General features: G+C 29.4%; 1 protein-coding gene across 1 annotated transcript; it reads left to right on the top strand.

The window, feature by feature from the left end:
- The first annotated feature begins 3710 nt into the window (after positions 1-3710).
- Positions 3711-13644, top strand: LOC110653972 (pleiotropic drug resistance protein 1). The gene is made up of 24 exons (XM_058146060.1): positions 3711-4024; positions 4110-4230; positions 4343-4431; positions 4511-4595; positions 4698-4857; positions 4964-5040; positions 5134-5187; positions 7921-8011; positions 8145-8446; positions 8555-8836; positions 9007-9323; positions 9408-9568; positions 9662-9765; positions 9872-10028; positions 10101-10208; positions 10294-10466; positions 10724-11056; positions 11254-11544; positions 11618-11701; positions 11796-11929; positions 12138-12365; positions 12447-12618; positions 12802-13056; positions 13140-13644. Exons 1-24 carry the CDS (start codon positions 3711-3713, stop codon positions 13395-13397), a joined length of 4350 nt encoding a protein of 1449 aa, XP_058002043.1. The 3' UTR covers positions 13398-13644.
- Positions 13645-16976: the final 3332 nt, after the last annotated feature.

Genomic DNA, 16976 nt, shown 5'->3' with positions numbered 1-16976 from the left:
CAATGATCAATCACAGACATTCACACACTGATGTTTTTATTTTTTTATAGAAGAAAAAAAAATACACGCATACGAATCTCAGTGATAGGAATGGCTTAGCAATGAACTTACCCTCAGCTGTCGGTTAGGTTTTAAAGCTATTGCATGGCAGATGCAACGATCACATTAATAGAACCCTCAGCTGTCAGTTAGCTTTTAAAGCTATTGCATGGCAGATGCAACGATCACCCTAATAGAAAAAGTGACAAGCTGTGCTCTCTCTCTCTCTCTCTCTCTCTCTCTCATAGACGCAATCTAAAATGAACTATAAATGGATTGGTATTGATGATGACATAAGTATATTTGATGAAATAAATAACAATGCACATAAAAGGCCTTTTCAGTACATTTCAAAACAAATCAAAAGTCATGTTCAGTGAGCGAAGGGGATTAGCGAAGGGGATTATCATTGAGCTTTGTAGAATTGTTTTCATAAACTCTAAAGTAGTTAGAGTTGATGGTCTGTTTTATCCACTCATGTTACATAGGAGTGGAGCCTGGCGATTTAATTTCCTGGCAGTCATGGACGGAGGGAGAGTAGGGCAAGGATCCCCTGAAACTTTAAAAATTTTTAGGGGTATATTGATAATTTTTTAAAAATAAATATTTTATAAAATAATTTATACTTTAGTACTTAATATTTTATGAAGTATACAATTCAATCCATATATTTTTAAAATCAAATAAATTAGTTTCTTACTTTATAATTTATTAATAAAATAATTTATACTATATCGTTAAAGCAGGTTTTAATTTAAAGGCAGAATTACTTGGAGACCCCCCTCCCATAAGTTTCTAAAATTAAAAAATTACCCATAAATTTAATGTATTATTTTTTTAAAAAAAATTATTATTTACCCTCTATAATTTTTAAAATTAAAATTTTAATATATTTTTTACACAATTATTGTTTGTTCCTTCAATATTTTTATCTTTGTATAAATTCCATTCATAGTTTAATTTTAATATATTAATATTTTATCTTTTTATTTTAGTTCTTATATTTTTATAAAAATTTTATTTGTTTCTTATTAATATTTATTCCTTTTCCTCAAATGATAGATTCCTAGTTCCGTCTCTATTTTAATTGAATTAATTAAATTTTTATCATTTTAATGAAATCGATAATTTAATCGTTGTATTCTCGTGAACAAATAAGGTAGTTTCTCACTTTTTAAATTATATATATGTGTGTGTGAGAGTATGATAAAATATATCTAAATTTATAATGGTTAAAATAATTTTTTATATTTTTTTAATTAAATTTACTTTTCATTATTGTTTTACAAAAAATAAATTTGAGATAAATTAAATAAACTTTTTAATTTTAGGTCATCGTAATAATTCATAAAATAACACATTTATTATATTTTTAAATTAATAATACTTTTATTTAATTTTTAGCAAATCATTTTATTAAAAAAAATTAAGATATTTAATTTTATTATTATAGATTAATTTTAATAACATATTAACTCTTGTAAAAAAATTTATCATTAATTTTTATTTATTTAATAAATAATAAATTTTAATCGGACCCAAAATTAAATTCTTGGCTCCGTGACGGGTGGCAGTTATATTTTTATATCCAGGCTCGAAATTCAACACGTTCACAAATTTGTACCAGCCCCATGAACGTGACGGACCACACAGCAGAGTGCAGTACTGGGATAATAATGTTTTACTGGATCATTGGCTGCAATAATGATATGAGATAATGATGATGATGCTTTTCTCCATCCCTGTATAAGTCGAAGCAAACGTTGAATGCGTCATAAATCCATATGTACCAGCAAGCCAGGGTAGCTGTAGCCCATGAAATTGAGCAACTTCTTCCAATATTGAAATGAGCAAATACTTCGGGTTTTTTTGCCAAAAAGGGTAATTAAAAATAAAATTTTATTAAAAAAATAAATTTAAAATTAATTATTAAAAATAGATGAATTATGTTGTGTTGGATGGATTGAATGTGAGACGTTAATTATAATAATATTTTTAAAATTCAGACATTATTTATAATAGCGTCCGAATGAAAAATTTTAAAGAAAAATTAAACGCTATTCAAAATAGTGTCCAGCTTTCTTTTAAATAATAAAAAATTAATTAAAAAAAATTTTAAAGATTAAACAGTAGCATTCAATCTTTTTTTTAATTTTTAATTATTTTATTTTATATTTTAAATAAAATATAAATATTATTTTAATAAATAAAATTATAATATTTAATAATATATATTATAATATTTTTATTATAAATATTATTTTTTAATTTAAAATTAAATTAAAATTTAATAAAATAAAAAATTAAAATTAAAAAAATAAATAATTAAAAAAATTTAAGAAAAATTAGACGTTATTATAAGTAGCCTTCAATTTTTCTTTAAATTTTTAATTATTTTATTTTATATTTTAAATAAATTAAAAATATTATTTTAATAAATAAAATTATAATATTTAATATTATATATTTTAAATTTTTATTATAAATATTATTTTTTAATTTAAAATTAAATTAAATTTTAATAAATTAAAAAAATAAATAATTAAAAAAGTTGAACGCTTTTTTAAATTTTTAATTATTTTATTATTAATAATAATTATTATTATTATTTATTATTTATTTCTTTAATTTTAATTTTTTATTTCATTAAATTTTAATTTAATTTTAAATTAAAAAATAATATTTATAATAAAAATATTATAATATATAATATTAAATATTATGATTTTATTTATTAAAATAATATTTTTAATTTATTTAAAATATAAAATAAAATAATTAAAAATTTAAAGAAGCGTCTAATTTTTCTTAAATTTTTTTAATTATTTATTTTTTTAATTTTGAAATAATATTTTTAATTTTTCTTAAATTATTTATTTATTTTTTTAATTTTAAAATAATAATTAATTTTAAAAAATAAATAATAATTATTATTATTATTATTAATAAAATAATTAAAAATTTAAAAAAACGTTCAACTTTTTTTGATTATTTATTTTTTTAATTTTAATTTTTTATTTTATTAAATTTTAATTTAATTTTAAATTAAAAATAATATTTATAATAAAAATTTAAAATATATAATATTAAATATTATAATTTTATTTATTAAAATAATATTTTTATTTTATTTAAAATATAAAATAAAATAATTAAAAATTAAAAAAAAATTGAACGCTACTAAGTAGCGTTCAAATTTTCTTAAATTTTTATAATTATTTATTTTTATAATTTTAATTTTAATTTTTTATTTTATTAAATTTTAATTTAATTTTAAATTAAAAAATAATATTTATAATAAAAATATTATAATATATATTATTAAATATTATAATTTTATTTATTAAAATAATATTTATATTTTATTTAAAATATAAAATAAAATAATTAAAAATTAAAAAAAAGGTTAGACACTAGCGTTCAATTTTTAAATTTTTTTTTAATTAATTTTTATTATTTAAAGAAAAGCTAGACATTATTTTATTTTAAATAGTGTCTAACTTTTCTTCAAAAATTTTTATTCCGTCGTCCAAATCAGCATAATTCATCCTTTTTATAATTAATTTTAAACTCACCTCCTTGGATAAAATTTTATTTTTAAAAAACCCAAATACTTCATTCTTCTAGTAAGGTGACTACTGTATCAAGTTAAACGACACTGGGATATAAAAATGGAGATAAGTGATGTAAGTAGAGTCATTGGCAGTGAACGAATACGCAGTTTCAATGGTTTGACAAACACTACCATGGAAGTTTTCCCCAAGTCTTCCCATCACGTCCAAGATGATGAAGAAGCGCTCAAATGGGCTGCTGTGGAGAGATTGCCTACGTATTTACGTGTAAGGAGAGGTATACTTAATGAAAAATTGGTTGATATAAATGGGATTGGATTAGTAGAGAGAAGGGATCTGTTGGAAAGGCTCGTGAAAATTGCAGAGCAAGATAATGAGAAATTCTTGTCGAAGCTCAGGGATCGCATTGAGCGGTATATATGTTTTAAGTTATATATATCTAATATTTCTAGCTTCAAAGATATAAATGTTCATCATTTTTTTTTTTTTGAAATACAGAGTTGGACTTGATATGCCAACCATTGAAGTCAGGTTCGAGCATTTAAATGTTGAAGCACAAGCTTATATTGGCAGCAGAGCATTGCCTACAATCTTCAACTTTTCCATTAATTTGTTAGAGGTATAAATTAAAACTTCATGATCAATATTGATCATGTCTACTTTCTTGCAAGTTGTAATGGCTGCATGTAATTATAAAACTCGCTCACCACATTTACTGGCTCTTCCTGAAGGGATTCTTGCATCGTCTCCACATACTTCCAAGCAGAAAGAAACCATTACCAATCCTTCGTGATGTTAGTGGAATCATCAAGCCCCGAAGGTGAGAACAAGGTTTAGCAAATTCTGCCAGGAGTTAAGTTTTATCTCATAACAGCTATTAATTAATCCAAACTTTGCAGAATGGCCCTACTTTTAGGCCCGCCAAGCTCAGGCAAGACCACGTTACTATTGGCTTTGGCTGGAAAACTGGGTAAAGATCTCAAAGTAAGGATATAGAAATTCATCCATGGCATAAACTTAGCTTTCCTGGGAAAGTGCTAATTAGCTTCATGATCTGATACATTGCAACTTTTTGTGAAATCCCAGTTTTTAGGAAGAGTTACGTACAACGGACATGGAATGGAAGAGTTTGTGCCACAGAGAACAGCAGCTTATATAAGTCAATATGATCTTCATATACCAGAAATGACTGTAAGAGAAACTCTGGCTTTCTCTGCAAGATGCCAGGGGGTTGGACCTCGTTATGGTCAGGAAAAACGCCATTAATTCTTTCGATACAATCCTCAGACAAGTAAAAAAGTTATGGAAGGGCTTGAATTAATCGTTCATTATTGAATTGTAAAATTATGCAGAAATGCTAGCAGAATTATCAAGACGGGAAAAGGCCGCGAATATCAAACCAGACCCTGATATTGACGTCTACATGAAGGTGAGAAGACAACTAAATTAGAATTATCTTTCAGATATTCATAGCTTAAAGAGTTAAAACTCAAATCAATTTTCATGCCCTGGAATTTTGCAGGCAGCAGCTCTAGAAGGGCAAGAGACCAATATAGTCACAGATTATTTTATTAAGGTACAATATGCTCTCCTTGGCGAGAGATTATTAGGTGCTGTACGCGTACATACACACCTCTTTAAAAAAACATGAGTTTTACATATTAAAATTAAGAAAAATTAATTTTTTTATCTTTATGTGTTCTTTTTTTTTAGAAAAATTCTTGCTTAAACCCATTCCATTATAGATTTAAGACATAATTATATGAAATTTATATATTTAATCAGTACATCCCATCATACATCTTATATCTGGAATCGATTGTAGACCAGTTTTAGATAAGAAAAATCTCCAATAATTAGAATTTTTATCTATGAAATCATTGTACATATAACGGTTTAATTATAATTTTTTACTATAATAAAATACACATAAAATTTACCATAATCAATAATTATAATAAAACAATTATACATACATCTATTTTATTTTATAATTTTTTCAATTATTAACATTCTTTGGTACTGTGGTTACGATGTCAAAACGCTATTTTTTAGAAAAGATTATAAATTATTATTTTAAAAAAGTTATTTTAAATATTATTGAATAAAGTTAGTCATGGATGCGGCTGCTATAAACTTCTTGTTATAAGAAGAAGCCCATCTACTCTTAGATGAAATATATATTATTACTTTGTTTGTAAAAAAATAATTTATAAGAAAAAAAAATTTAATCTAATTCTTACACAATTATATTATTTTTTTCTTGAATTTTTATTTTTAAATAAATTATTTTAAAATTAAAAAAATTAAATTCTTTTACCTATTTCCCCAGTTTCGAAATTACAATTTACAAAAATTTAATTCAATTAATTTTTTTTAAATCCTCATGGTTGAAAGTGAAAAGAATTTAATTATTTTTATTTTAAAAAAATTATTTTAAAAGAAATAAAAATCAAGTAAAAAATAAGATGATTATATGAAAATTGAATTAAATTCTTTTCTTATAAAAAAATTTTTTCCTAAACCAAAGCCATTACTTTTCTAAATATAAAAATTAACAAAAAAAAATTAATTTAATTGAATTTTTATAAATTTTAATTTTCAAGTAAGATTATAAGATTCAGGTTAATTTAAATGTACACGTAATTTAAATAATGAGTATGTTAATTTATATGAATTTCGGTGTAAATATTTAATTTAAGAGCCTTAAACTTGCTCTTATATAACTTTATAATAGTTGTAATTTTAATTATTTTAAAGTTTTTATGATAAAAAAAATAAATTTAATTTTAACTTAAATTTTAATGTCTTATAATTAATACATTTAAAAAAATTATTTTTCTTTAAACAGCTTAAATAATAGTGCTAAATCCAATATGACTCGGTATAATTTATCCACACTAATCTCCATTTATTTTACGAAAAATATTTTTCTGAAAAATATTATTCACTTGAAGCTCTCAGAAAAATAGATAAATAGAAAATATTTTCTTGATCAAGGTAAAAATTAAGTAATTTTTAAAGAAAATAATATTTTTTTTTAGAAAATAACTCAACTCAACTCAACTAAACTTTTATCCAAAAAATTTGGAGTCGGCTATATGGATTCTCTTTCTCCACTCAAAACGATTTTGAGTTAAATTCTCGGAAATGTGGAATGTTTTTAGGTTATGTTGTACTAATTTCCTCCAACTTAGTTTAGGTCTACCCATTCTTTTCTTTCTATCCTCTATCCAACTATGCTCTACTTGTCTAACTGAAGCCTCATATGTCTACGCTTTATATGATCAAACTACCTCAATCTCCCTTCTCTCAACTTATCATCAATTGTTACCACTCCTACTTTTCTCTCATACTCTCGTTACGGATTTTATCTAGTTCAGTATGGCTACTCATCCATCTTAATATTCTCATCTCCACAACTCTTATATTAAACACATACGACTCTTTCAATGACTAACACTGACTACCATATAACATGGCCGGTCGTATAGCTGTATGGTAAAAATTTTTTTTTTGACTTATTAGAAATCTTGCGATCACATAAAACTCCCGTGGCATGTCTCCACTTCAACCATCCGGCTTTAATCATATGACTAACATACTCCTCACATCCCTCATCTACTTGAAGGACTGAGCCGAGATATTTAAAGTGATTACTTTGTGACAGTATCACTCCATCCAAACTAACTCCTTCCCTATCAAACATCATGTACCAAGGGATACTCTTATTAAAATAAAAATAAAAAATTTTTTTTTTAAATTTTGATAATCTTATTAAAATAAAAAAAAATTATACATACATTAAATAAACAGATATTATTAATTTAATATTATAATTAAATAATAAAAAAATATTTTTTTATATACAAATTATTTTTCTTGAAACAAACAGAATCTAAACCTATATATTTAATCTTTCCAAATTTAATAAATCTTAATCACTAGAAAAAAATCAAAACCTTTACAATAATTACGAATTTCTTTTTATAAGGTTTTTCTTAAAAAAAAAATTGAGGTTGCTGGCTGGGAGTGTCTTAGAACTCCCTAAACGCTGCCGTTTGACAGTAATAGCTCTTCATCTTTTCTCTCGTTCAACTGAAAAACCGCAAATTTATGCAAGCCTACAGCCTCCCACCGGAGCCGATAAGCCTTAAGCGAGGGCAATGAGAAGGGACAAGAGACATTCCCAACTGGTGTAGGGTGAATACAATGGATACCAAATAAAAAACGAAAATTATAACCTAAATTGATAATGGGATGGAATTGAAAATGCAGTTGAGGATTTTTATGATTAAAAAATTTGCAGATTTTAGGACTTGAAGTATGTGCTGATACCATGGTGGGCGATGAAATGATACGAGGCATCTCTGGCGGACAAAAGAAGCGACTCACAACTGGTAATCAAACTTCTTAACTACCCATTTACATTCCTTTAGATATCAGTTTGAGTGTGATGCTTTTAGTTGCAGTGACTTGCTGCACTAATCTTTATATATCTTATTATCTTCTCTTATGGTCTATGCAATGCAGGAGAGATGCTGGTTGGACCAGCAGGAGCACTTTTCATGGATGAAATATCAACTGGCTTGGACAGTTCAACAACTTTTCAAATTGTTAACTCACTCAGGCAATTAATCCACATTCTCAGCGGAACTGCGCTTGTCTCTCTTCTCCAGCCAGCACCAGAAACATATGATCTTTTTGATGATATAATTCTCCTATCTGATGGACAAATCGTGTATCAAGGTCCACGCGAAAATGTGCTTGAGTTCTTTGAATACATGGGATTCAAATGTCCTGAGAGGAAGGGAGTTGCTGACTTCTTACAAGAGGTAAATTGTCTAACAGCTTTGTTTCTGTGAAGGAATTTGCTGAAACATAATATCAATCTCTAGAATATTTTCAATTTTTTATCGGCTTTTCTTGTTGGGATGCATTAGGTAACGTCAATGAAAGACCAAGAGCAGTACTGGGCACATAAAGATTTGCCTTACAGCTATGTTTCTGTGAAGGAATTTGCTGAAGCATTTCAGTCATTTCACGTTGGGAGAAAACTTGGTGATGAACTTGCTACACCATTTGACAAGTCCAAATGCCATCGTGCTGCTCTAACAACTAAGAAGTACGGTATCAACAAGAAGGAGCTCCTGAAAGCATGCTTTTCAAGAGAACTTCTGCTCATGAAGAGGAACTCATTTGTCTACATTTTCAAAATTACCCAAGTGAGTAGCACTCTATTCTTTCATGGAAAGCAGTATTCACTATTCAGAAACGAACTTGTGTATTTGAAAAATCTTATTTCAAATCATGAAATAAAAGAGATTACCTACAAGCTGAAATTCTGAATTTAGGGTGGGACAGTGCATAATTAATTGTTCTTCTTTCCTTTCAGCTTATTATTATGGCTCTCTTATCAAGTACAGTATTTCTGAGATCGGAATTGCACCGTGACACATTAACAGATGGAGGAATTTATCTTGGTGCTCTTTTCTTTACTGTTGTTACCATAATGTTCAATGGGTTCACAGAGCTTGCACTGACCATCATTAAACTTCCTGTCTTCTACAAGCAAAGAGATCTTCTATTTTACCCTTCATGGGCATATGCTCTACCCACATGGATTCTCAAAATTCCAGTCACCTTTATCGAAGTTGCCATATGGGTGATCATAACTTACTACGTTATAGGCTTTGATCAAAACATTGAAAGGTGGGAAATGGAAATCTTCAATGGATTTTTTTCCCTAATGTTTGGAACTGATGTTTTTCCAGAATTTATTTTCCTTAATTGCAGGTTTTTCAAGCAGTACTTGATACTCCTATTTACCAACCAGATGGCGTCAGGTCTATTTCGTTTGATGGCAGCATTAGGAAGAAATATAATCGTTGCTAACACTTTTGGATCGTTTGCATTACTTGCAATACTGGTTTTGGGTGGATTCATCTTATCACGAGGTGAAATTGATATTTATACAACATTATTTCAGACATTTGTCCTCCTGATGTTACTTAAATTCTGAAGTTGAAGTCCTCATTGTTTTGCATCAGATGACGTGAAGAAGTGGTGGTTATGGGGTTACTGGGTCTCACCTTTGACATATGTGCAAAATGCTATATCCGTGAATGAATTTCTTGGGAAGACTTGGAGACATGTAGCCGTCGTTTCTTTAAAAGTTTTACTGAGGAATGGATATGAAAATTTCATTAATAATAATACTATATATTGTGGACAGTCATGTGAAAATGCTTGTGTTGCAGGTTCCTCCCCACTCTACAGAGCCACTAGGAGTTGGTCTCTTGAAGTCTCATGCAATTTTCCCTGAAGCACATTGGTATTGGATTGGAGTAGGAGCTCTAATTGGATACATTTTTCTATTCAATTTCCTTTACATTTTAGCCCTAAAAAATCTTGATCGTAAGTGTCGATTTTATGTGTTTTCAATTTTGAAATTTGGGGCCAATGTTTTGATGATTGAGCTGGTTGCAGCATTTGGGAAGCCTCAGGCAACACTATCAAAAGAGGCCTTAGCTGAGCAAAATGCTAATAGAACTGGAGAGTTTAATAAATCATCAACAAGTGGAAAGAGCTCTTCGGGTGCGTCACCAGACTTTCCCTTCCTTTTTTTTTTTTTTTGTCACATGAATCTAGTTGCAAGCTAACCACTATGAAACTGATGCAGAAAGAGGGAATGAGAGCCAAAGAAGTATCTCATGTATCTCATCCAGCACACTATCTGCAAGAGTGGACAACTTCAGCAATGCTAATCAGAGCAGGAAATGGGGAATGGTTCTCCCATTCCAACCCCTTTCTATGGCTTTCAATGAAATAAAATATGCTGTAGACATGCCACAGGTACCTCAGGCTTTAATCAAGATCATGAAAGAACAACTGAAATATTTAACTTTTAGGAGAGTTGAGAAATTCTTAAGTTTGAAGTAGTTGAATTTCCTACTTTTAAATGGTTTTACCATTGTCATCTATCATTATTTTTCTCAATCATTCTTTTAGTATGCAAATTGTGAAAAGCCTGATGCATTGGGACAAATGCTATTTTATTACAGTGGAATTGCTGAATATGCCTGCATCATTAACTTCTATCTTACTTGCAGGAAATGAAAGCTCAAGGTATTCCTGAAGATCGTTTAGAACTTCTTAAGGGTATCACCGGTGCTTTCAGTCCAGGAGTCCTAACAGCGCTTATGGGTATTAGTGGTGCTGGCAAGACAACTCTTATGGATGTTTTGGCTGGAAGAAAAACAGATGGTTATATCGAGGGAAGCATCTTAATATCTGGGTACCCAAAGAAGCAAGAAACTTTTGCTCGTATGTCAGGATACTGTGAGCAAACAGATATTCACTCTCCACATGTTACAGTCTATGAGTCATTGCTTTATTCTGCTTGGCTTCGACTATCCCCTGAGGTTAATTCTCATACAAGAAAGGTACATTTTGATAATTTTTTACCTTTTCTTATATTTACTGGACAGCTTAGAGGAATAAAAGCAATGGCATTAAAACTGAAGGCTGCCCATCATCATAAATAAGAACAAAAGTCAGACAGAAATCAAGAAACAGGATAGTATTTTTGTTCTGTTCACACATAATATTATTGAAGCTAAACATAGTTGATGGACTGCAGGTGTTCATTGAGGAAATTATGGAGCTTGTGGAGCTGACCTCTTTAAGAGAAGCACTTGTAGGATTGCCTGGTGTGAACGGTCTTTCAACTGAGCAGCGCAAGAGGCTGACGATTGCAGTTGAACTTGTTGCCAACCCATCTATAATTTTCATGGATGAGCCAACCTCAGGCCTTGATGCCAGGGCAGCTGCCATAGTTATGAGAACAGTTAGGAACACAGTAGATACTGGGCGAACTGTGGTGTGCACAATACACCAGCCAAGCATTGACATATTTGATGCTTTTGATGAGGTCAGGCATATTTTTCATCATCAAGAAATTTCTGTCCCATTCAAGTACTAATTTCTGTATTACCACTTTGCAGTTAATTTTATTGCAAAGGGGAGGTGAAGAAATTTATGCAGGTCCAATAGGCCACCATTCTTGCCATCTGATCAAGTATTTTGAGGTTAGTTTAATAGATGTTTGATAATGAAAATTATTGCATTCTTTCCCCCATTTAGTGCTTATCTGATGAATTTGAGGACTTACAATATTATAAGGACATTGAGGGAGTTCCTAAGATCAAGGGTGGTTGCAATCCTGCAACATGGATGCTGGAGATTACTTCAGCAGCACAGGAAGCTGCTCTTGGGATTAACTTTGCTGATATTTACAAGAACTCAGAACTATACAGGTCAGTCACCTTAACTTTGATGAAATTATCTGTAGCAGTAACATTATTTTGTGGCAATACTGGTATAGCTAATGAGAATAGTTAATTCAAACATCATAATCTACCCAAATTTGAAAGGAGAACTTTAAAGTCTAATAAGATTAAATCACTGTTTGTTGCACAGCTCATTATGAAGTTACTAATGTGGATGTATTGGTTAATAATTCAGGAAAAACAAAGCTTTGACCAAGGAAATAAGTACACCTCAAACAGGTTCAAAAGATCTGTACTTCCCAACTCAATACTCACAGCCTTTCTTAACCCAGTGTATGGCTTGTCTATGGAAGCAGCATTGGTCATATTGGCGAAACCCATCATATACTGCAGTGAAACTCTTGTTCACAACAGTAATAGCTTTGATGTTTGGAACTATATTCTGGGATCTGGGATGCAAAAGGTACAGGGAAATGCAACATACTATTTGTATTAAGGCTAAATATTTTTCGTGTTTCACTCTCTAACTCGTCTGAATTTGTAGAAGAAGGCAACAAGATATCTTTAATGCAATAGGTTCTATGTATGTCGCTCTTCTCTTCATAGGAGTACAGAATACTGTATCTGTGCAGCCAGTTGTGGCTATCGAGAGAACAGTCTTTTACAGAGAAAGGGCAGCTGGAATGTACTCTGCATTGCCATATGCCTTTGGACAGGTAAATTGATTGCTTTACTTATTTTTCATTTTCTGTTAGCTGAGGAAGACTCGTGAAATCATGAATTGAATGTGCTATTTTATACAGTTAAAAAGTTTGGGGACATTTCCCTTTGCTGTGATTACTCAGTTAAAAGTTTGGGCATATTTCCCTTTTCATGTAACCATTTGCTCTTACTTTCAGGTTATGATTGAGCTGCCATACGTTTTTATCCAAACTATCATATATGGGGCCACAGTTTATGCCATGATTGGATTTGATTGGACAACAAGCAAGTTCTTTTGGTATATCTTCTTCATGTACTTCACCTTCTTATACTTCAGTTTCTATGGGATGATGACCACAGCCATTACACCCAACCACCAAATTGCTGCTGTAGTTGCATCTGCTTTCTATGCAATATGGAACCTTTTCTCAGGATTTATTATTCCGTTACCGGTAACATCCTGTCATCTTATTATTTTCTTCTATCTATTATCAAAAAGAGCTCTAATTAAAGAGCATAAACATGTTCATGACAGAGGATTCCTGTCTGGTGGAAATGGTACTATTGGTCTTGCCCGGTAGCTTGGACCTTATATGGATTGGTTTCTTCACAATATGGAGACATAAAGGACACGTTAGACACTGGTGAAATGGTGGATCATTTTTTAAGGAGACATTTCGGGTTTAGACATGACTTTGTTGGAATCGCTGCAGTTGTCGTTGTTGGAATCTCTGTGCTCTTTGGATGCATCTTTGCCTTATCTATCAAATTATTCAATTTCCAAAAAAGATGAGGCCTTTTGTGTATGTAAATGTAAAGGAAATTTTCCACTACCTCAACTTGCAATGTTGATTTTGTTCAAGTTGAAATGTGGTGGATGTTGATTTTCCACTGCCTCACTTTATTAGTGACTATTTAGTTACTGGAATAGGATTTGATTTATATGGCCAACTTAAAAGACCCTTCTGATATGTAAGAAGGAACACTTGTTGAATATCAATAACAGAATTCTATTAAAATAAAAACGTAATCCTACTCTAGATTTTCTCTTATTAGTTCTCTCTTCCTTCTTTACTTTTGCCCTCTTTCTATTCATTTTCTCACAATCCAAACACTGTAATTAGACATTTCGAGACATCATGTTTAACCATTCTGGCATTGACAGTGAATGATTCTAATATTGTCATTGAATTGATCAACAAGATAAGGTGATTTGTGGATGGTCTATAATTTTACTGGTACTAATGGTTGTCCATGTTAATCTAGAGATGAAACTGAATCCACAAAAGACCAATGTGACTGAAATGGTCATTGGCTTTTTACTCCCCAAAACAATATGAGTTGTGAAATTTCCCAAAAGCAATAAGGATTTTGTGTTGTTCTCTCTGCAGTTGAGATTGTCTGGCAAAAAGCCTTTTTAAGCCTTTAACAATTACTCTTAGAGTCAAATAAGTACTTGTCAATTAGTTAATCCTTTTAAACCCTCATAATTGTTGTTTTAGAGTCAAATAAACCCTTATCAATTTAGTTTATTCTTTTAAACCCTTGGCAGTTACCTTTAGAGCCAAATAAGACATTGTAAGACATTGTTAATTTAATTATCCATTTAAGAACTTATCCATTTAAGGCATCCCAAGAGTGAAATTGAGCTTTCAAGGACTTGGGATTTATGGAGAGGAGGAATCCGCTGGATAGGACCCTGAAAATTTCAGAGGTTAAGATAATGAGTAATTCTTATTGAAGCTAAGGGAACTCATTGAGAGGTTGGTATGACAAAATTCAAGAAATAAATTTAGTCTCCTTAGCTTCAAATATATTTATGTTGATATCTTCTTGAAATGGGGAGTTGGACTTCATTTGCCAACCATTGGTAAGGCTTGACCATTCAAATGTTGAAATAGAAGCTAATATTGGAACCTGAAAGAAATATGCCCAGGTCCACCCATGATGGGTCAAGGACCCAAGCCGAAGTCACATGCTCCAAGGCTTCTTTGTGAAGGACACTTATGCTGCTAGTTTGGGAGCACAAGTGGCTCTATTTCATTGGTTTTCTTTCTCAGGTTATATATTGGAGGTAGACTACAGGAAAGGTAACTCTTATAGTGAAATATAAAGCATGATTCTTGTATATTTGATAATGATTTGGACTAGTAATGCAAAAATGGATTTTGGGGGTTATGTATGCATGAAACGTATATTTCTTATGATTTAATCTCTAACAAGAAGCCAATGCTGTGGATGTTAGCATGGATCATATGGCAGAGATAAAGGCATGGGTTACTTGGTTAGTGGAGCTAAGAAACTGGTAGTTAGCTGAATTGGCAAATGTTATTAGTAGTTAGTAACAGATTGTAATCAATTCTTCTTCTTAATAGATCAGATGATGGAGCTGATTCCAACTTCACAACCTAAAAGGTAAAGATCTTGTGATTAATCTAGTTTTTTAATATATAATGGAGTTAGCCACCACCCAAGTACCCTCACCACCAATCTATCATTACCACCCCACCTGCATTCGCCTCCAACAACCACCACCGCTATCATCCAATGATAAACTCCCAACGAAAATTTTTCCCATTTACAATAATCGAATACTCAACTTTTTTAAGAGACGGTGATAAATGTCAAAAACAAAATTAATCCAATAATTGACTATTTATTTTATAATACAAGAGATTCAAATGAAGTGCTAGCCCAGTATTATAAATACAATAGAATATTTCACCAGATTGGCAATTAGCAAGATGGAATAACATCAATTTTATGAGAGAATATGCTCATTCTATGACTCCAGTAAGCTTCCTAATCAAGTTGTTATGATAATCCTCTAATATTTAAATATCAATTGACTAATTTGACACATTATTAGATGACAATTAACAATAAATAAAATTAAATTTAAAGTCTGAGACTTCAACTCTACTGATAAACTAATTCTTCAAATTCTTGTTGGTGATGTGAAATGTTGCAGTTATGGATACCAATAAGGAACAAAAAAGAGTCTACTTACAATAAGATTCCACTCAGCAGGATTTGGCTTCATGCCTCTTCAATCTAAAATTGTTCTATTCTTTAACTTGCAAATTGCAATTATCCAATTTTAAATGTCACTGTGGATTAGTTAGTGATTTTATGTACAGTAATTAAAATAATATTATAATTATTAAATAAAAAAAAAGTCATCTATACTTAGTCAACCATCTGTATCTAAAATATACAAATAAACAAATTCAATTAAATTAAATATCATTGTACCGATTATTATTATTTTTAATTAGTTAATGACACACGCACATTCGTAAGATAGAGAAGATATACACCTTTTAATAAAATTATGATAAATTTGTTAAAATATATTAAATTTTATGTCTCTCACACACAATTATGGATAGCAATGGATAGGATATCCGTGAAAATCATTATATCCGAACTCGAATTTGATTAATATTTTTAAAACTCAAACCCATTCTAAACTCGATTAAAATTTATTCTCAACTACCTAAACCCGTTTCAAATCCGATTACTATTACTCAAAAAAAACTCGAACCTGTTTAATTTTATATATTTTAGTTAATAATTTACATAAAAAATTATTTTTTTATTAATAATTTATATTTTAGAATTTAATAATTTCATAAAATAATTAAATTCTATTTCATTTAAAAGAAAATATATAAAAATTTATAAATAATATTATAAAAAATATATATTTTATATTTAATTAAATATTTAAATAAATGAATTTGAATAACAATGTTCAGCTTACAAAATTTGAATCTATTACAGGTATTATTATTCAAATTAAACCTATCTCAAATTTAATTATACATTACTTAAATTCATTTTATTATAATCCAATCAAATCAAATGCTCACAAAAATTTGACTCATTACCATTCATACATACAATAATATGAGATCTCAAAAGTGCAGTGCAACCACCCAAAAATAAATTAACAAACCAATTATTATTATTATTATTATTATTATTATTATTATTATTATAAACACTAAAATAGGGAATCAAAAAGGAGCTACCACTTCTTCTAGAAGCCTTATAGGTCAGCTTGCCCTTTTGCTTTGTCGTTTTCCCATTACAAGTCAAAAGAAAAGATTTAACCATAGAACTAAAATAAAATTAGATATAATTGATAAGCTATGCAGTATTTTTTTGTTTAATAAATACTTAATATACTAAATAATAATTAATAGACTATACATTAAAAAGATAACTCTCTCCATTTCTCATAATAAAGATAATTAATTTTTCATAATAAATAAATAAATAAATTTTAATTCATAATTTAAAAAAAAAAAAAAACCAATCAAATTATTCTCATTGACCATTCATTGCATTATTCAGTGCTTAGGAG

Source organism: Hevea brasiliensis, chromosome 4 (assembly GCF_030052815.1).
Source record: "Hevea brasiliensis isolate MT/VB/25A 57/8 chromosome 4, ASM3005281v1, whole genome shotgun sequence".
Classification (NCBI taxonomy): domain Eukaryota; kingdom Viridiplantae; phylum Streptophyta; class Magnoliopsida; order Malpighiales; family Euphorbiaceae; genus Hevea; species Hevea brasiliensis.
Note: the sequence above shows the minus strand (reverse complement) of the source record. Positions and strands in the feature narration are given on the sequence as shown.